The sequence below is a fragment of the Mastigoproctus giganteus genome, chromosome 1, assembly GCF_048544385.1.
Source record: "Mastigoproctus giganteus isolate SK-2022 chromosome 1, ASM4854438v1, whole genome shotgun sequence".
NCBI classification, from domain to species: domain Eukaryota; kingdom Metazoa; phylum Arthropoda; class Arachnida; order Uropygi; family Thelyphonidae; genus Mastigoproctus; species Mastigoproctus giganteus.
In genome coordinates this window covers 138,066,148-138,088,973 of record NC_143575.1, presented here as the reverse complement: position 1 = coordinate 138,088,973, position 22,826 = coordinate 138,066,148, and the positions used below count along the sequence as shown (strand labels likewise).

Sequence of the window (22,826 nt, the reverse complement as noted above, 5' to 3'; positions counted from 1 at the left end):
CTCCAAACCTTTTCTCAAGTTAGCCAATAAAGCAGTGGGGTGATATGGCTTAGGGTCCTGAGCCAGTTTATTAAGTTTCTTGATCAGTTTGAACAATGCAATCTTCCATTCTTTGGAAAACATTCCATCCAATAAACATTTGTTATATAATTTCTACAGGGAAAAATTAAAAAAATATATTACTATAAATGGCATGGCTAGATAACATCAACACCTGGCTTCACATGACAACAGCACAAATTCTACACGCAGCGCTAGACAGAGAACAATATCAAAACGAAGTCGCAAACGCCATTCGGCAGCATTAAAGAAGAAGAAGAAGATTACTATAAATATATTTTCTGTGGTGTCTATTTCTGGACATTTATTTAATGATCTTTAATTCTTCTAATGTGAATAAATCAGATTGATTCTGGGTAGTATAATTCCTATTACATGCTCTAATGTCCCAATGGTATTCTGATTCATTTAATGTATCATCTGATGGAAGCAGTTTGTTAACTATAACTTCAATAGAATCAGTTCATCCTATAGTTTCAATGTCACCACTAAGAACTGTTCCAAATGACCTTGTAGGATGTAATTTATCACAGGAAACTTTGTAAAGCAGACCCCGTGGGTCCACATTGCTTGCAGGCACAAACTCCATCCATGTTAACCATTTCCTAGTTGAAGTTGCCGTAGTATATATATATTTTTAGCTGACAAGTATTATGTTGCCAGTCCACTTCATTATTTGTATGATACCTTTAGTAGTAGTAGTAGTATAATGCTCGAAATCTGATAGACTCCGCAGTAGAGGTTAACTCACCTACATCCCAATTATAGGATAAGTTATCTGCTTGAATTAATGTTTGAAAATCAAGCCAATTAGTGTTTTTAATAGAAAATCTGAGAAACTCTGATTATTAGGAATGGTATCCTAATAATCAGAGTATCCTCATAATTACCAGGAATGGTATCACCAACATTATAAGTTATAATCCTGTGATCGCTCAGTGTCTAATCAGTATGAACCATCCAGTCAGTAACATAATTCCGAAAACTGTAACTGGTAAGGGTTTCACTGATATTGGATTGCCCAACAATACTACAGAATGTTGTAAACGAACTTGGTCTATTTGCAATAAACATTATGACCATCAATTCTTCGAATAGTGTCCCTCAAGAATCTGTTTTAGAGCTGTACCAATAACTGGACTTAGCGTTAGCATCAGATTCTATTATAATAATAATAATAAAATTCTTTATTCACAAAATTTTACAAGGATATGATTCCTGTTAAAGGCATCCAGAAGAATCTAACAATCTAATTGGTAGTAAGTAAATATAATGACATTATATTTACTTACTTACGAACTGCTAAAACAGAAAAACTGCATAGAACATCCATAGAATACATACAATATCCATATAATACATAGCACAACAATATAATAGCTATAACTGAAGTCTTGTCTAGATGATCCTGCAATGCTTCTTTAAACAGTGCCTCCATTAATTTCCCCGGAACAGAAGTTAAACTAACAGGTCTGTAATTACCTGTATTAAAGGGAGACACAGGTCAGAATTATAGACCTGTTAGTTTAACTTCTGTTCCAGGGAAATTAATGGAGGCATTGGTTAAAGAAGCATTGCAGCATCATCTAGACAAGACTTCAGTTATAGCTCGGACACAGCATGGATTTGTTAAGGGGAAGTCTTGTCTAACCAATTTGATTGGATACTATGATGTAGTCACAAGGGAACTGGATGCAAAGAATAATTTTGATATATATTTGGATCTTAGAAAGGCTTTTCATACTGTCTCACTAGAAAAGTTGAGCAGATGGGCTGAGAGGTGGCAACTGAAGTTTAACATTGACAAATGTAAAATACTGCATATGGGAAGCAGTAACCCCAGAGTAATGTATCAACTGTGTGATACTACACTGACAGTGGTAGAGAGTGAAAAGGACCTGGGGGTAATTGTGCAGGCAGATATGAAGTTTTCTGAGCAGTGCAGACAGTCTGCAAGAGTAGCTCATGGTGTCTTGTCAATGATATACAGGAATTTTTCTAGCAGGGATAAGGAGGTGATTATCCCTTTGTACAACCACACCTTGAGTACTGTATACAGGTCTGGAGGCGTCATTTTCAGAAGTATGTAGAGCTGTTGGAATGAGTAGGGCAACAAGATTAGTGAATGGAACAAAGGGTTGCTCTTACGAAGAAAGGCTTAAGTTTTGCAAATTCCAGTGTCTGGAGACTATATCCTGAAAGAGGCCTGTGAGGTCGGGAAAATTCATGTCTAGGAAATAAAAACTCATACGCCGACCATTAAATTAAATTAAATTTTACTGAAACTAAAGTTTTTTACAAATAATATCAAAAATAAAATAAATTTTATTTTTGATATTTGATTTTATTTTTGTTTATGTTTTTGATTTTATTTTTGTTTATGTTTTTGATTTTATTTTTGATATTATTTATAAAAAAACTTTAGTTTCAGTAAAAAAAAAAAATTTTATTTAATGTTTGGCATATGAGTTTATTTCCTAGTCTGGAGACTAGGCATCTGCGAGGTGATCTGATAGAGGTGTATAAAGCTTTGAATGGTTTGAGTATGCACAGTGCTGATGGGATTCTTCCTCTTTGCTCAGAATAATCACCTGAGAGGGCATAAATTCAAATTGAGGAAAGACAGTTGTAGGATAGATGTGCGAAAGTTTGCCTCTAGCCAGCGGGTGTTGATTGCTGGAACGAACTTCCATCTGTCATTGTAGAAGTTGATAGCTTAAACAGATTCAAGGCAGAACTAGACAAACATTTGGAGTGAGTGGATGGGTGAAATGAGAAGGGGGTGTGTGTGGTTTTTTTTTTTTTTTTTGCTGATGCTATATAAGTTTACTTTCTTGTATCATGTGCCCTTGCTAATGCTAATACATATAGCATCCCTAGAATACATCAATCAGTTATAAGAAAGTGAATATTTTGCTTTTTTATAAGTTTATTTGGGCCAAGAGAAATCATCACATACTCCAAGTCAGAGGTTCCAAAACTTTCTTGGTTCACGACATCCTCTCAGTTTTTCACGGTACCCCTAGACCAACATTTCCTTTTATTAAGTAGTTAGGTCTAACAACTTAATAAGTAATGTTGAAACTGTGAACTACCTTGAGCTAGTAGTTCACGTGGTGTGCAGACAGATGTGGAGTATCGCTGTGTTTCCCTGGAAAATTTAAAATATCCCACAACCGCTGTTTGGGAACCACTGCTCTAAGTAATTCAAGGACAACTCAAAATTATTAAAAGGTGAAGAGTCTATTAATATAAAAGGAAAATGAGTAATACTGTACAAAGAAATATACTGCAAACAACAATTAAGTTAAAAATAATGCCAATCAAACTCTCACCACCATTCTTATTCAGGATTATTATTCCTGCTTTTTGATATTCAGTCTGTTTGGATTACCCTAAAAAATATGGAAATCTCACAGTTCTTGATAGTTTACTGTGCTGTATCCTCACGCAATAAGGTTTTTGTATTTGCTGTTATAGCAGTGCTGTGTTCCTCAGCAGATACTCATATTTCATCTAAAACAGCACAGGATCTTGGACTTTGATTGGCATTATTTTTAACTTAATTGTTGTTTGCAGTATATTTCTTTGAACATTATTCCTACTAAACTTATCAGAATTGTAAATTATAAACTCTTAATCATGCTAATTCAAGTGCGTATTGCTACTCAGTATACTCTAGATCTACGGTCGCCAACTTTCGGACCTCACGGACCACTAAACTCAATATTTTGAATCCCGCTGACTACTACCATGATTTTTTTCCATAAAAGTAACATTCTAAATATGAAATGATACTTACACTTGTTTTTGCACCCCAAGTTATTTGCAAAAAATTGGATATAATTAATGTTAATATAATTAATAATATGATGGCCTTATAATGATTAAAAAAAAGTATAATAAATAAATGCAGATATATTCATTATGAAAAATGCAAAAAAACATTTTAAATTTCATTTCATTAAAAAAGAATTAACAGAAACAATTAATATTAACAATTATCAAATATCAAGTGCACCTCGACATAGAGGATTAATTATAGCAAAATAATCAGTGTGACATTTGTGATATTGATAGAGATGTGATAAGGTGATATTGTTGTAGATGTTGGCATTAATGATGTTAATAGTAGGAGATCTACTGACTTACTGGACAAGTACATGGTATTGTTGGAAAAAAAAGTTGCAAGTTAGGGTTAAATTTGAAAGTGTTTGTAAATCTGCCCAGACACAATGGGAGGGAGTATATGATTCGGCTCTGGAGAGATTGTGCAAGGCTCTTGGGGTAGAATTATTCTGAGCATGGTCTATGCTTGTTAACAGGAGAGATTGCTTCTACAGGAATGGGATAAACATAAATAGTAAGTGTGAAAGAATATTTGCTGATGCTATCAAGGCATTGTTAGGTGGGCCAGGAAAAACTGCTAGCTTGGGGAGATACACATACTAATAAATTAACAATAGCTGCAGGCAGAGGTGAAAGGGATTCTTGCACTGCTTTTGCTTCTATTGGAACGAGTAGTGGCCTACAAGGCAAGTTAATGTGGATTTCAAGGACTTCTGGGAGTCGTCATGAAACAAGTAAATACATGGGCTGTGTTAGGGTAACTAAGAATAAGAATGCATTTATACTTGTATGTACACCAGTGCTAGGAGTATAATGAATAAATTTGATGAATTTGAAGTGCTGGTCACTGAGATATTATATGGGATGCAAAATTTGAATATAGGGAATACAATGTATACAGAAAGGACAGACAGACAGGATAGGAGGGAGGGATTATACTCTTAGTTAAAAAGCAAATAAAATCTGAGGCAGTGCATCCAGTTGACATGGGTGACCAGTGCAATGTTGAGTCAGTTTAGTGTGACGTGCACTGGGCAGGGCCTAACTTGAGAATATGTGAGCTCTAGACAAAAGTTTTTTTGGGGCCCCTGTAAAAATGTTTATTATGAAATGACATTTAATGTTTTCGGATTAATAATAATGATGGATAGGTTTTGGTGCTGTTTTGTGAAATCATGGCACCAGTGGCGCATTCAAAAAGGTCATCTTGGATTATTTTTTAATAGTAAAAAAATAGGGCATAGGGCCCCTAGGATAATTAAGATTACACAAGCGATATAAAATGGAAAGCAAATAAAGTGCATATATTTCTAAGGAAATATATACAAATCTGAATATAGTAGTAGTAGTGGCATGTGATGCAAGAAAGCAAGTGTATGAACTTATGCAGCATCAGTCAAAAAAAAAAAGAAAAAAAAAAAACACGCCATTCTTTCCAAATGCCTGTCCAGTTCCTCCTTAAATTTATTTAAGCTATCATCTTCCACAACGACAGATGGAAGTTTGTTCCAGCAATTAACCACCCACTGGATAAAGGCAAATTTCCACACATCTATTCTACATCTGTCTTTTTTTAATTTGAATTTATGTCCCTTAACTTTGTAATCTGAACAAGTGGAAGGAGCCCATCAGAATTCAGCGTGCTCAACCCATTCAAGGCCTTATACACCTCAATCAGATCACCATGGAGGTGCCTAGTCTCCTGCCACTGCAATTTGTAGAACTTAAGCCTCTCTTGGTAAGAGGATCCCTTCATTCCCCTCACCAATCTTGTTGCCCTTCTCTGTACACGCTCAAGCAAATCTACATCCTTCCAAAAATGAGGCCGCAAGACCTGTATGCAGTACTCAAGGCGTGGCCTGACAATTGCCTTATACAGAGGGACAATCACCTCCTTTTCCCAGCTAGCAAAATTCCTATATATCATTGACAAAACCCCATGACCTGCCCTGGCAGCCTGTCTGCATTGCTCAGAAAACTTCATATTCGACTGCACAATTACTCCCAGGTCATTTTCATTTTCTACCACCTTAAGTGTAGTACAACACAGTTGGTACGTTTCTCTGGGGTTACTTCTACCCATATGCAGTACTTTGCATTTGTCAAGGTTAAACTTCAATTGCCACTTCTTAGCCATCTGCCCAAATTTTCTAGATCCTGTTGCAGTAGCACACTGCCATTACTGTCATTAACAACCCCGCCAACCTTTGTATCATCTGCAAACTTCGACATTAAGCCTGATATACCTTCATCAATATCATTGATAAATATACAAAACAGCGGACCCAACACTGAACCCTGTGGGACTCCACTAATAACATTAGTCCACGAAGAGCAGTACATACACATTAATTACCACCCTCTGTCTTCCCCCACTCAACCATCCTTTTATCCATTGTAGCAACTTACCCTTAATACCATTCTGCTCCAATTTGTACAATAGTCTTCCATGCGCAACAGTGTCAAAAGCTTTCCTGAAATCCAAATATATGATATCAAAATTATCTTTTGCATCCAGTTCCTTTGTAACTACATCATAATATCCTATCAGATTTGTCAGACAAGACTTTCCCTTAACAAACCCATGCTGTATCTGAATTATTGCTGCAGTCTTGTCTAGATGATCCTGCAATGCATCTTTAACCAGTGACTTCATTATTTTACCTGGAACAGAAGTTAAACTAACTGGTTGGTAATTACTCGTGTCACCCTTTGATCCCCCTTTGTGAATTGGGGACACATTTGCACATCTCCAGTCCGTGGAGACCTCCCATGAGCCCAAGGATGCTCTCATAATTATGGCTAAGGGTTTGCTTAGTTGCTTTGCCGCCTCCTTTAATATAACTGGATAGATTCCATCCACCCCAGGTGTCTTTCTTATGTTTAAATTCAACAATTTCTCCTCCACTTTGCTCTCAGTTATTACAAAATCATTAAGCACCCTCCTACAATTTGATAACCTTCTGCCATTTTCAAACGTTAATAACTCATGTGTGAATGTAGATGCAAAATACTCATTGTTTGTTTGCTATCTGAGCAGGATCATCAACAGTCAAACCATTGATATCAAGTGGACCAATCAGATTCCTTCCCTTCCTTTCAGAGTTTATATAAGTAAAGAAATCCTTACTGTTTTTCTTAGCATCCTTTGCCAAAGATTTCTCGTAATCTGCCTTCGCCTGCCTAACCTCCTTTGTGACTCGATTACAGACTAGCTTATATCTGCCATAGGCTTCTGAGTCGGTTGATAATTTATATGCATCCCATGCCTATTTCCTCTCTGTCACGAGTCTCATTAGTTCATTTGATAACCATTTAGGCCTAAACCTTGAACAATTATTTCTTAATATATTGGCGGCACATGCTACATTACAATTTCAAAGTACAGCGGGGCCTCAACTTATATCGACATCTGATATTCTCTGGAATCGATATACCTTCCATATAATCTTTTATTTTATACACCAATGATATTTGAAGGTCCGATGGCTTTCCGATATAGCTGGAATGATACATGGGTGGAAATTTCAGACACTTGACACACGGAACATTACTTTTACGATTTTTCTCAACCAATTAGCATCTTTGTTCTTGTTCAACAACATTATTGTACAGCGTGTTGTGCGTGGAACATCACTCATACGATTGTTTGAAAGCTCCATCACCCAGTCTCACTGCTTTACGCTTTGAAGACTTTAAACCCAACTGAGGTTGGTTTGAGTGCTTCAAAAGTGACCAGTGCTGATGAAAAAAGCAGCTGAGACCTTTAAAATCGAATTCCAAGAGTTTGTTGATCAAGAGGCTTATCTTCCCCAGCAGGTTTTTAACATTGACGAAACCGGCCTCTTCTGGAAGCAAATGCCCAGGAGAATGTACGTCAGTAAGGATGAGGCTAGTTTACACTTGACTTTGAATTTGACAAAAATTTGACTTTTTCAAGTCAAATGTTTGCCACCGAACACCTCTCTTCTTCTTCAACCAGTGAACTACCAAGTGACTGCAAACTTCGAGAATATCTACACCACGAAAACGTTTGCAAGTTGCTTTGCAATGACCTCTGGTGAAAATCCTGTCGCCCTCAAAGATTTTTGGAGGTTGAAATTCAACATGCTGCACTGTGGGAGGCTAATTGTAAGTTCTTGGAAAGATATTTTTGCCAGGTGTTTAGTGGGAGAAGACAGAGAGAGGTAATCAATGGACATTGCTCTTTGTGGTCTGTTATTAATGGAGTCCCCCAGGGTTCGGTGTTGGGCCCGTTGTTGTTTTTTATATTTTTCAGTGATATTGATGAAGGAAGATCAGGCTTAATGTTCAAGTTTGCAGATAATACAAAGGTTAGCAGGATGGTTGATGACAACAATTACAGTATGCTACTCCAACGGGATCTAGAAAAGTTTGGCAGATGGCCTGAGAAATGGTAACTGAAGTTTAACATTAGTGAATGCAAAGTACTGCATGTGGGTAGCAATAACCCCCAGAGTAACATACCAACTGTGTAGTACTACGCTCAGGGTAGTGGAAAATGAAAAAGATTTTGGGGATAATTGTGTAGTCAGATATGAAGGTCTCTGAGCAATGCAGACATTGTGACAGGACAGTTTATGGGGTTTTGTTAATGATATACAGGAATTTTACTAGCAGTGATAGGGAGATGATTATTCCATTGTAGAAGGCAATGATCATGCCACATCTTGAGTACAGCATACAGGTTTGTAGGCCTCATTTTAGGTAGGATGTTGAGATTGGTGAGGGAAAAAAAGGGGTGTTCTTACCAAGAAAGACTTAAGGTCTGTAAATTGCAGTGTCTGGAGTCTAGGCACCTGCGAGGTCATCTGATTGAGGTGTTTAAGGCTTTGAATGTATTGAGTAAGCTCATTGATGATGGAATTCTTCCTCTTGCTCAGAATGCACAAGAGTGGGGAGCACAAATTCAAATTGAGGAATGATGGTTGCAGATGTGCGGAAGTTTGCGTTTAGCCAGTAGATGATTGGTTGCTGGAACAAACTTCAGTCTGTTTTTGTATAAGTTGATAGCTTAAATAAATTGAAGGAAGGACTAGATAAACTACTAGAGGGAATAAATAGGTGAAATGGGAGGTGTCTTTTTTTTTTTTTTTAATGCTTTTTGCTTGCTTTCTTGCATCATTTGCTAATGCTAAATGCTAAAATTCAGTTTCTGCTGCATCTTTTTTTTTTTTTTTTTTTTTAATGCTTCCATGGCCACCATTCTGTATTGGTGCCTGATTCTTCCACTCCCTTACAACAAGTCCAAATATGTGCCTCAGCTAGTCAGCAGCCATTCATGTCCTACACCAAACTCACAGAACTAACTTTTTCTTTCCCTCATATATTCCTTTTACCTCTGTTTTCCTGAGCAACTTTCCTTCACGTGTATTTCCTAAAAATTACAGACTTATAGAAATTCAAGTCTGTATTAACAAGTACCTTCTGTCTTTTCAGCCTTCAACTGATGCGTGGTATTAAGAATGATAGTTTAAAATACGTTTCATATTTGGAATTTATATGTGAAAAAAAAGATACAGAAAAAAGACCCCATTGTCATGTTTCTTTTAATGTCCTGTGCACCGTGAATCATTACTTTTTCCTTTTTGGATTTATTTGATTTCGATGAACAAGAAAACTTGTGAATTCTTTTAATCAGATGATCCAATAACAGCTCTAATATAACTATATATGTGAATGACTTAATGCTGTGCAGAGGAGGACCTTAAGAGAAGCAGTCATGGATCAGATGTCATGGTTTTATGTAGTTTGACTTGCATACAGTGGACTCGGACCTGGAACTTAATTGTTACACTTTTTATTTTACTCATGTTTAGAAGCATTATAATGATCAGAATGCTGCAGCTTTAGATTTGCTTGCTGATTGCAATATACCTTATAATTTATTTCTAACCTTTACTGCTTTGAGTATGTTGGTGTTAGTATTATATGTATTACTTCTGTGCAGTGTAACCATCTTGTTGTTTGTGACCTAACATTTTTCTGTATGCATTGTCTTTACTATTTTACCTTGTTTCTTTGCTACTTAAATTGATTTCACACACACACACACACACACACACACACAGAGAGAGAGAGAGAGAGAGAGAGAGAGAGAGAGAGAGAGAGAGAGAGAGAGAGAGAGAGAGAGAGAGAGAGAGAGAGAGAGAGAGAGAGAGAGAGAGAGAGAGAGAGAGATGTATAAATAATTTATTTAAAGTTAATTCTTAAAATTGAATGTTTTAATTTCAGCAATGGAGGAATTATATCTACAATTGCTTTTCATCTTCATATGGAGCATATAAAGGAGATAGTCAGTTTAGCCTTAGAACGTAGTCAGATATCTCTTGATGTAAGTATATTTAAAAGTTTTTCCATTATTAATATTTTTTCCATTTTTGAATATCTTTATATTGTTATTTTAGTAAGTACTGATGTCATGTAGTTTGCTAGACTTAATTACCTACCATCAGAGAGCACTCTTTACAAGGCTATGATTTTCTCACAAAGTATTTATTCATTCAGAGTAAATTTAACATGTATTGCAGTTTTGTATACTGTTTAAAAACTAGATAGTTGTTTATTTTTCTTTTTCATTTTAATTATTTTATTTATTCAGAGGTATGTACTACAGGATTTTGACTCCAATTGAGATGTATATGAAGATATATGAAAATTATAAATAGTGAAGTAATTAAAATCATTAAAATTTTGAAAATGCATTAAAATATTTTTGGAAATTAAAAATAATGGCATTTAACACTTTTACTGCCCATCTTACCATAAGGTAGCCTCAGGTTTAAAACTACTTTGCCAAAGCCTTCAATTTGTGCTTTTAATATAATTTTTGTTTATTATATTGCTGAATCTATTTTACTGAAGTTGGGTGAGATTGGTGTTTTACACCTTGGTATAGAAAAAATGATTTATTTTGCAGTTATAATATTTTTTATTAAAAAATTTTATTTAATAACAAGCTGTTCACAAGAAAAATGATGCAGCAAGCTGTTGACATTGTTGAAAGTGAATGATGTGTGAGAAAACTTGGTAATGTAGAAATGGAAGATACGAAGATTAAAACGATGTTTTCTTGGAATTAGCATGAGAAAGCATCTAGCCATTATGAAAACTCCAAATAGTGATCCTACTTTTATTGATACTATCAACCAACATTGTTGAATGTAGCATCAATTTTCGTGTTATTAATTGCAGTTGGACCACACACACACACACACACACACACACCCCTAAACCTCTTTTTAAGTGATAAGTATGTTCCTAAAAAGTACGCGTAAAAAGAACTACTGACTCCATAGCAAAAGTGAAGATTGGTTCCAAACCTGAAATATAAGCAAAATAATGAAAAAAACAAACATCAAATTCGTTAGGATCATAAGATTTTTATTTACATGAAATGAATAAACTGAAATGAATGTTTATTTTATAAACATTCATTTCAGTTGTTTGCTAAGGATTCTATAAAAAAAATTGTTATTTGCTATCAGTTTCTGACAATAAACGCGAAAGCTTTCATTTTCGTGAGACTGTAATATCACTAGAACTACTAGATATGGTATTATCGTCATCGACTTCCGCCTCAACTTGTGGAATTCTTCTTGTCACGTCTTGAACAAAAGTACCACTGGTTGTTTCAATAGTTTTAGGCATGAACTCAGTTATTAATCGCTGTGTTTATGCTTTAGATAAGTCACGATATAATTCTCTGTATGAAGACATTAACAACTTAAGCTCACGTGAAAACTTCCCAGCATGTTCTTCATTTGGATCATATTGGGCAAAATAATTGCCTAAATTACTGGCCAGTTTAAGACTTTCTTTAATTATATCAGCAGTAAAAGTTGGATCATCTTGATCATTATCATTACCTTCTTTGCTTTCAGGAGTCTCAGAAACAATCTCCACTATTTCTTCTTCACTAAGAGGTTTATCAATTAACAATTCTTCGATATCTGCCGACGTAAGATCATTGAATCCTTCTCTGCCAATTTCACATGCCAAACTTATTATATTGGGGAATTCTGCAGTATGATTGAAGGGAACAGGAGCATTCTCTTTAACACATGTGGATCAAATAGCATTCCAGCATACATTCATAGTTTCTGGTCTCAGTTCAGATAACGAAAATCGAACCTGATCAATACAATCCACAAATGAAAATTTTTTCCACACATCCATAACCGACAGTGTTTCATTATCATTTAGCTTGTTCAAAACGAACTGAAATGTTCGTCTGACATAATGTTTTAAAAGTCGCAATTACAAATACCCTGATCTAGAGGTTGTAGCAATGTTGTGGTATTGGGCAGCAGAAAACAAAATTGCACATTTGGGTATTCTATGGCAGGATGACCAAGTGCACTATCAAGAATCAAAAGCACTTTAAATTCGAGACATTTATCATTCAAATAGTGTCTAACTTCTGGCACAAAATGTTTGTGGAACCACTCAGTGAAAATATCAATGGTCACCCAAGCTTTTTTGTTGGCCCTCCTATGAACTGGCAATTTTTGAAAATCTGTGCCTTTCATTGGCTGTGGTCTTAATGATCGATTTATGAGCAGTGGTTTTAACATCCGATCTCATAAAGCGTTCAAACAAAATAGGAGTGTTATGTGATCCTTTGCTGCTTTGAACCCACCAACAATTTTTTGCATTTTTGATACGTAAGTTCTGTTTGGCATTTTTTTTTTTTTTTTCCAGAAAAGGCCAGTTTCATCCATATTCCAAACTTATTCATGAGTTTGGAATATGGATGAAATTTTAACAAGTTTTTGTGGAAATGCTTTAGCAGCTGTTTCATCAGCAGAAGCCGTTTCACCTTTAATTTTTATGTTATGAAGAGCATGTCTTTTAATAAACTTAGCCAGCCAACCATTGCTTGCATGAAATTCATATTTTTTCCTCGATTGAGATGAAATATCTGGCTGTAGTTTTTTAATCTGTTCATAAAATCTCAATGCTGATTGCTTGATGGAATTTCCATCAACTGGTTCTTTTTTGTACACTATCTTCTCTCCACATCACTAAAGCTTTTTCGGCCTTTTCTAGAACAACGTCTCTTGTGTATGATGATAATTTCGCACTCTATTTTGTACCAGAACATACCGCTTTTCTAATAGCCTCTTCATTTTTCTTTATAGATCTGATAGTTGATTCACGGACTCCAAAATGCTTACCCACAGCCATCGCACCTTCCCCAGTTTGAAGACGATCTAAAATTTGAATTTTTATATCCAAGGAAATGGCTTTCCTTATTTTTTTGGTTATCGGCAACGTCATGTGAGGGCTGGATTAAAATCTGTTAATTAAATGAAAGTTTGAAAATTACATACAATGTAGCTTACCATTTATTATTTCTTGGTAAAATTATTAATTTTATAACGAGATTTTAATTTTGATTTCACTTAAAAAATGCAAATGCGAAAAATGCGGTAACTGTGTTAAAAGTTGATAAAAGTTTGCGGTAAAAGTTGATACGAGAAACCAAATTCAAACTGCAAACAACTGCGGTTTTTTTTTTTTTTTTGTTTATGCGCCGTCAGTTATGTAATTCGGAGAATTTAGAAAATAGAATTTTCTTAATTGAAACGAGAATGCAATTCTACAAAATTCTCAGAATTTTCTTGAATTATGGATTGTTTCCTAACTTAGACTTTAAGTTGGTCGCGTAAAAGTGAATAAAAATCGCGTAAAAAAATTATTTTTGATATCCCAATTCGCGTAACTCCGAATTCGTGTAAAAAAATTTGCATCAAAAGAGGTTTAGGTGTGTGTGTGTGTATATATATATATATATATATATATATATACACACATACTATTCACTACAACCACTTGTTATTAATACATTATATTAATAACAAGTGGTTGTAGTGAATAGTAATGGCTTGAAAAGAATGATAATTAAAAAATTTGGGTTGGTTTACAGACAAAGGACACTGCAAGTAATAGCAGAAATACCCAATGACTATAATGGAATATAGATAAATTCCTCCATTTATACTCTAATCTACTTATACAGGGACTCCCCGACTTATGTAAGGGTGTTCTACAGAATGCTACGTAAGTTGTATTTTCCCCCATGCTTCTGCAGCACTCGCAACTGTGCTGGCTGAATTGATTGAATCAAAAAAGAAATGTTCTACGAACATGTAAATACAATTATTTATTGTATTTATTCAATTTTTTATCTCATGTACAGAAAAATTACAAAAGCTTGCAATTTAAGAAAAATTAAAAATGATAAAATTACAAAAAAAAGGAGATGGGCATAACATCAGTAAGTTTTACCTCTCCAGCATCGTTGCCAGAATCGACATCTTTAGCTGATAAGTACGCCACTTATCAGCTAAAGGTTGAGGGCTGTGTAGATTTAGAAAGGGTTGACCACTCAACCTTATGAAAGAACATATTAATGGATGACTGGATGGTGGTTTTTTGCTTTTAATCATTAGATTTCTTTGTAGCAAGCAAGCATATCATTCATCCTCTCTGTTAACTTTTAAGAATCATTCTGTCAGGATCCATCTTCTCAAACCTTGCCATTGCCATCTCTCTGGTGATGAAGCATCTCAGCTCCTCATTTGGTTCATCTTGAGCTTTGTCAGCATTTTCTTCTTTCACTATCACTGCCTGCAAGTCAATAAGTCCTTCGTTAGATAATTCCTTCTCTTCTTCCTCTGTTAACTCCTCCATGTCTTTGGCATCAACCTCCAACTGAAGTGCAACTGAAGATTGCAACTTTTACAATCTTATCTGTGACCTCTTCATATGATTCGTCTTTTCAAATCCTTCGAAGCCTTTTATATGCGTGGGCACATTTTCTTCCATGTGCCATTTAAACAACTTTTAGTAATTTCTGCCCAGGCCTTGTTTAAGATGGCGTGGTAAATATTGTAAGGTTTCCAAAAGTCTCTTAACGCAAAATTTTTCTCATCGTTTACATTAGACAATGCCTGAGCAAATGTTGTGCGCGAATAGCATGGTTTTAAATTCAAAATAACACCGTGATCCATAGGTTGGATGAGTGAAGTCGTGTTTGGCAGTAGAAATATGACTCTCACGATCAAATTGAAATCATCTAGATGCGTTGCATGTCCAGGAGCATTATCTAATAGAAGCAAAATCATTGTCTTTACAATATTTTTCAACCTCGGGAATAAAGCAGCATTTAAACCAATCCTCAAAGAGAGATATATTGTTATCCATGCTCTCTCTCTCTGGTTCGATCGGAAATGTATGAGTAGGGTGGCTTTATTGATGCCCTTAAATGAATGAGGATTTCCAGAATGGTACACAAGCAGCGGATTTAATCTGTAATCTCCGGTTGCATTAGCCCTGGTTCCTTACATGGTCTGGAAAACCTGGCATTGTATTTTCCTCTTTGGCAATGTATGTTCAATCCGGCATTTTTTTTCCAATATAGAGCAGTTTCGTCAAAGTTAAAAATTTGCTGTGTTGAATAACCTTGAATAACCACAATTTCTCTGCAGCATCGGCACTGGCGACTTTGCCGTATACTTTAACATTGTGGAAACCAGCACTATGCTTGAACCTATTGAACTAACCGTTGCTTGCCATAAACTTGGGTTGGGGTTCTCCATACTTATCCTTAATATCTATATAAATACTTGTTGCTTTTGCTTGAATGGTCATTAGACTCGGGGGCACTCGCTTCTGAATCTGATTTTCCATCTATATTATTAACAGCTGTTCCACCTTCGATATAGCACCCAAATGCTGTTTTGTCATCACTGTCGATCTTAAATGCATTGATCCTTTGACATGTTCTTTTATACGTGCACTGTCTTTTAAAATAGTATTCACTGTTGAAGCAGAGAGACCTAATTCCATGCAATAGATGACAAACTTTGTCCTGCTTCATCTTCATTTCTAAATCAATTTTGTTTTGTTTCTAGCACTTGCACTTTCCATTGGTTCCTTTCCTTTCACCTTTGTAATATGTAAACAGGAATGAAGAGAAGATTCTGAAAATTTATTTATGTTTTTTATATGATTGAAGATTTCAGTGAAGGGGAACTCATTTCACCATAATACCGTAACGTAAAAACCCACAGAATTCCAGTTATCGGTGTAATTGCAAATGCAATAAGATTGAGTTTAGTACCCACTTGCCAACTGGGCTATCCAGGAGAGTAAAGTGCCTGCCTGGCAACCCAATGGTTGCGGGTTCTAATCTTGCCATGGGCTTGGATCAGAATAAAATGCAGAAACTTTGGGAGGTGCCATAGAAGCTGATGCGCCAACAACTAACAAAAATAAAAAAAAAAAAAAAAAAAAAAAAGAAAGTACCCACTTATAATTAGATGCACTAACAGAAAAGCCCAATAAACTGGAAAGCGCAATATTTTTTATTGTTTTTTGGTTGTTACCTCCAGAAACGTGCTTTAGAAAAATATCACAAATGCGTTCAAAATTGATTCTTATAACGGGAACGTTATAAGATTGGTAATGATGAAAGGGTAGTGTAATTTCCATTATAAATATGACCTTTTAGAGAGATAAATAGCTTAGTAATATAGCGAAATTTTCAACTTCCAAGGACTTTGAACGAATTAAAAAAAAAAAAAAAAAACACCAATGTGTTATTTAGTTCACATTACGATATTTTCACGATACCCCCATTTATTCCTAACAGGATACAAAATACGTTTCCACGATTTTTTTTAAGTTTGCACTAGCTGGCAAAAACTTACGTAAAGTCGAATTTCCGTAAGTCGAGTATTGCATAAGTCGGGGAGTTCCTGTATATGGTGTGCATGTACTGTCTGAAACTAATAATATTGTATTAAAACTACATTTAATCTCTTACGTTTCTTTTTTACATACAAATTGTATGGAAAACAAGTATTAATTATTGAATTTCTATTTGTCTGATTTTAACAAAATTTGGAATGGATTGATAAATGTTCTTGTTGTGCTATTCCAAATTTTATCCAGTTGTAGCATAAGAAGTTGCAGTGAATTTGTACAGCTGACACAACTAAACCTACTTACTGAAGGGTGAATGTCCATAACCATTGTGTTTATTTTTTTCCTTCAAATAATATCAGCTTATCTTCATTTCAGAAACACATCAATGATGTTTTTAGACTAAATCAATGATGGAGAATAATTTTCCCGTTAATGAGAAAAACCTATTGATTAGTCACAAGTCAGATTTAGAAATCATTAAATCTAAATGGTAAATGGTAACACATGGCCAATTTTAACATCAAGTTCAAAAATTATAGCCCAGATATGACTAAGTTCCAATGAAAAATGGTCTATATCTAAAAATAAGATACTCCCCCCAGTGCCTTTTAATTGAAACATCCTGTATATTAGCGTTAGCATTAGTAGAGGCACATGATGCTAGAAAGCAAGCTTATACAGCATCAGCCAAAAAAAAACCCCCTTCCCATTTCCCTAATCCATTCATTCCAAATATTTGTTTAGTTCTGCCTTGAATTTATTTTAGCTATCAACTTCCGCAACAACAGATGGAAGTTTGTTCCAGCAATCAAATCTAGTGAGTCGTTGTGTGCTGGAACAGGTTGCCTTTTCAGGTAGATGGGGCAAACAGTTTCAATAAATTCAAAGGTCAACTGGATAGTTAACTATGTGGGGAGGGAAGTAAATAATTTGGATTTTTTTATCTACTCCCCCCCCCCTTCCCGGGGGCCAATGCAGCAAAATCCTGTGGGTTCGTTGCACTATATGGCTATTACTATCCCCCCCCCACCTTCTTCTAGTGTTTGCATAATTAAAGAAGTCTTTGTTGCTTTTCTTTGTGTAATCTTTTCATAATCTGTCATAGCTTGTCTAATCTCCTTTGTGACTTCATTGCAGACTAATTTATATCTACTGTAGACTTCTGTATCATCTGTATATGAATGCATCCCATGCATTTTTCTTCTCTGCCACAAGTCTCATTAGTTCATTTAACCTCCATCTAGTTGGTATAAAATCCCTAGTAGCTTCTATGATTGCATCCCTACATGCTTCCCATTAAGAATTTGCTGTTGGTAGCTCCATAAGTTGGTTTGATTGCACAGAATTGAAAAATGCGTGAGACTGTTGTAGTCATCTTTATGATAGCAAAAGCACTTCCCTTTACTCATAACAGTAGTTACACCTTTGAGTAAATCCCTCATCAATACGCTGTGACCACTCCCACCTAGTGGATCTTTTATTTGCAGATTCTTAATGCTTGAAGGATTGCTGCTTGTTATATTTTAATGGATCCTTTTAACGGTTTCAAAGAATAGCTTTGAGTGGAAATAACATAATAATATCTAACAAGACTAACCTGACGATGCAGAGGCATCAACACTGTTAATCAACCGACGAATGTTAAAATAATCTGTAAATTGTGATTTTATTGTGATCTAATATAAACATTAATTTTTACGATCTGGATAAAATTCTTTCGCGGGCCCATAGTTTGGGGACCCCTGATTTCGAGATTACTTTGTTATGACTTGCGCCTACCTTGTGAATAAGTTTCTGTTCAAGTGTAAGGTGCTACAAATGCTGAAGTGTTCAGAATTGATGATGTCTTTTTAAATGGTTAGCCATTGACTTACATGGTCTGGAAAATGCTGACATCATGAAAATGGTTAACCAATGACTTACATGGTCTGGAAAATTATGACGTCATCCATATAGGCTAAAGTGAAGTGGGACAAAACAGATCAACACCAGGCATGTTGGTAAAGTTAGATGACTTCATCAGAAATGTTTTCCTTTGATTAGAACACTAGGTCATGGTCTGTTTCATCAGTAAAGCCCATTTAATACCACTTGGAGTACATGATCCTTTGCCATGGACTGCATGAACCTACTTATATTCATACAAAACTTCCTGCAACACAAGTACACGTTAAAAGTGCAATGTCCAAAGAATTTTTGCAGGAAGAAGGAATTCTCCAGGCATCTGCCCTTATCCTGCCCTGTTCATAGTTGTAATAAATGCACTAGCAGAGTAGCCTCCAAACACCGTGGACGCTGGCCTGTTTTCTTTAGAACTGTTAGTTGATGATCTCAGCCTTTCCTCTTACTACCAAAATATGAGAACTATAGAGAGAAGCAGCTTCAAGGGGCCATAAATAAAGTACATTGGTGCAAATCAGTGGTTTCATACTTTCTATACAAAAAAAAAAAAAATCATTATTCATGTCTGTTGGTAACAGACTTCATCTCAAACCAGAACTATTAGGAGATGGACAAACAGCCAATACCAGTTCAAATCAGCATACATTTCTTAGACATCGTTTTTGACGACAAGCTTAATTTCTTTAAACATGTCAAACTAGGGCTCACATCTGATGAGTATGGTCTTAGCACACCCATGGTCCTGAGCTGGATATCATCATTCTTCTCTTTTTTTGGTGATTCCTTTCTACTTCTTTCTCTCTTTCTCAGGGTAACTCGGAAATTTTTTTTTTTTTTTTTTGGCTGGTGCAGCATAAGCCTCAGGCTTCCTTGCACCATATGGATAATAATAATAACCCTTGTGGACAAGAAGGAAAAGGCTACCTATCTGATTGACACAGCGGTACCCAACACTGGCAACCTGCAGAAAACCCACGGGGAAAAAATCAAAGAAGTACACGAACCTAAAACAGGAGATCAAAGAGATGTGGCATATGCAACAAGTAACGACTATCCCGATCATCGTGTCAACCACAGTGCCAAAGACCCTACATAACAGCCTAGCGGCAATAGGTCTCCCAGCAAACACCTACAAGGAACTCCAGAAAGCCGCAATCCTGAACACCTGTAGGATTGTCAGAGAGTTCCTTGACCAGCAGTAACACCAGACATAACAACAACCACCCTGTGTACTTGGTAGCAATACCCATCACGAGGTGGAACTCCAATCAGGGAGAAATAATAATAATAATGTTAATGCTAATTTGTAGTGGCAAGAAAGCAAGTTTATAAAGCATTGGTCAAAAAAAAAAAAAAAATCAAAAAATCCTACACACTTCACTCATCCATACACTCCAAGAATTTGTTTAGTAGGTGTTCCTTGAATTTATTCAAACCTCCCGCTATCAAACAACAGATGGAACTTTGTTCCAGCAATCAACCACCTGCTGGCTGAAGGCAAACTTGCTTGACATCTAGTCTGCAGCTATCCTTCCTCAACTTGATTTTATACTCCATGTATGTGTGTAGTTTAAGCAAGAGGAAAAATGCTATCGACATTTAGCTTACTCAATTCATTTAGGGCTGTAAACCTCTCAATCAGATTCACCCCCCCCCCGATGCTTAGTCTCTAAACACTGCAGTTTGCCTTTCTTGAAATTAGGCCTCCAAACCTGAATGCCCTACTAAAGATTTGGTCTGACCATTGCTTATACAATGGGATAATTGCTGCTTATCCCACCTAGTAAAATTACTATATATTATTAAAAAAAAAAAACAACCCATGAGCTGTCTGCACTGATCAGAGAATTTCATATCTGACTGCACAATTACTCCTAGCTCTTTTACATTATCCACTACCCGGAGTGTAGTACCACACAGTTCTTATGTTAATTTGCAATTAGTTGCTACCAATATGTAGTACCTTGCATTTGTCAATGTTAAACGTCAACTGCTATTTCTCAGCACAAAAACCTAATTTTCTTAGATTTTGTTGCAGTAGCTCAGCCTGATTACTAGCATTAACTGCCTTGCCAACCTTTGTATCATGTGCAAATCTTAAACATTAAGCCTGATGTGCCTTTATCAATATCATTAATAAATATTGGGGGATCTAGACTAATAACATTAGTTCACGAAGAGCAGCAATCATTGATAATCACTCTTGGTCTTCTTCCCTTCAACCATCCCTTTATCCATAGCAGTAACTTGCTATGGATAAAGGGATGGCACATTGCTCCATTTTGTATAGCAGTCTTTTATGTGACAGTAACAAAAAGCCTTCCTTAAATCCAAATATATGATATCAAAATTACTTTTTGAATCCAGTTCTTTGGTCGCTGCATCATACTATCCAATCAGATTACTCAGACAAGACTGTCCCTTAACAAATCCATGCTGTGACTACAGTATAATTACATGCTTGTTCAAATGGTCCTGCATTACTACTTTAATGATTTTATTATTTTTACTGGAAGAGACATTAAGCTAACAGGTCTGCAATTATTCATGTCACCTTTTGATCCCCATTTATGGATTGGGGATATACTCGCACTTCTCCAGTTCATAGGGACTTCCCCTGAATCCAAGGATGTTCTCATAATTATGGCCAGTAGTTTCCTTATCTCCTTTGCTGACTTACGGAAATTTGACTTTACGTAAGTTTTTGGCAGTGGTGCAAACTTAAAAAAATCGTGGAAACGTACTTTGCATCCCGTAGGAATAAATGGAGGTAGCATGAAAATATCGTAATGTGAACTCAATAACACCTTTACACTTCCTGTCCTGTCCATTCTTTCTGTATACATTGTACTCCCCATATTCAAATTAAGCATGGCTTATTCTGAGTGACACCATGTTTCTGCTGTCCCAACAATATCTACATTTGATAACTTAATCAGTACTTCAAATTCATGTTGTTTGTATTCTTTATTAAATTGAATCTGAATGTATATCATGCCTCAGACCATAGCAGCAAAGGAAAGGGCTCAAAGTAATGGAAGTGCCATGGTTTAGGGAAGAACTCTCCGTTGGGAGGGATTTTTTTGATGTTTTTGATGACCTTTTTTTTTTTTTTTTGATGTTTATGGATATATCTGGAACAGGACATGATATTGCAAAGGGCGATGTTTTTGTGTGTGTTCGATGTAAAGAGAATATTAGGTGCCAACTCATTATTATGGGCCTTTCCGAAGCTTCGAGAACAGGGTGGTGCCCTCATTTGGGGAACCCAACATGCTCTCAGCTGCCCGCAACGCAGCAGCAATCCCCAAGGCAGCATGGGCTGGTCCCACATGAGCTACTTGTTGTCAGTGACTCTATTGTCAGGGAAACAGGGAAATATATTGTTCAAAATGGATTGGTGGAATAGAACCAGGGTATAATATCTGCCTGGGAGCAAAAGGTGATGTTGTAGAGCAGATATCCTCTTTTAAGGGCACATAAGATGATATTGTTTTATACGTTGACCCTAATGGCATTAATAGTAGGAGATCTACTGACTTACTGAACAAGTACATGGCAATGTGGGAAAAAAAAAATTTGCAAGTTAGGGTTAAATTTGAAGTGTCTGCAATTCTGTTCAAACATGATAGGAGGGAGTATATGATGAAAGCTTGTCAATCAGGTTGGCCCTGGAAGGCTTGTGCAAGGTTCATGGAGTAGAATTTTTCTGAGTGTGGTCTCTGCTTGTTAACAGGAGGGACTGCTTCTATAGGGATGGGATAAATTTAAATAGAAAGGGTGCAAGAATATTTGCTGATGCTATTGAGGCAGTGTTAGGTTTGTCAGAACATTGCTAGCTTGGGAAAGTACACAGACTAATACATTAATAGTAGCTGCAGGCAGAGGTGAAAATGATTCTTGAACTGCTTCTATTGGAACAAGCTGCTGCTGCCTGGAAGGCAAGATGATGGGGAATTCAAGGGCTGCTGGGAGTCATTATGGAACAAGTAAATGCATGGGCTTAGGCTAAGAGTAAGAACAGTATGTATACTGTTCTTACTCCAAGCATTGGCATACACAGTATGTATGCCAATGCTTGGAGTAAGTAATACTGCCAGAATGCCAGAGAATACACCTCTGGCATTCCCCTCGCTGAATAACTCCTCATGTGTGAATGTCGATGCAAAATATTCATTCAGTTTGTTAGCTACCTGAGCAGGATCATCAACAGTTGACTCATCGATATCAAGTGGACCAATCTGATTCATCCCCTTCCTTCTAGAGTTTACATAAGT

General features: G+C 36.1%; 1 protein-coding gene across 2 annotated transcripts in view; it reads left to right on the top strand.

Annotated features, from left to right (window-relative positions):
• Tcs4 (Threonyl-carbamoyl synthesis 4) overlaps nucleotides 1-22,826 on the top strand; it is a 344,103-nt gene that overhangs the window by 19,050 nt on the left and 302,227 nt on the right. For both annotated transcript variants that reach the window (XR_016546994.1, XM_090374528.1), the window contains exon 2: nucleotides 10,165-10,264. Coding sequence is in view for 1 of the 2 variants with exons in the window: in XM_090374528.1 (XP_090230654.1) it covers nucleotides 10,165-10,264 (100 nt within the window). In the remaining variant the exon portion in view is untranslated. The remainder of the gene's footprint in view (nucleotides 1-10,164; nucleotides 10,265-22,826) is intronic.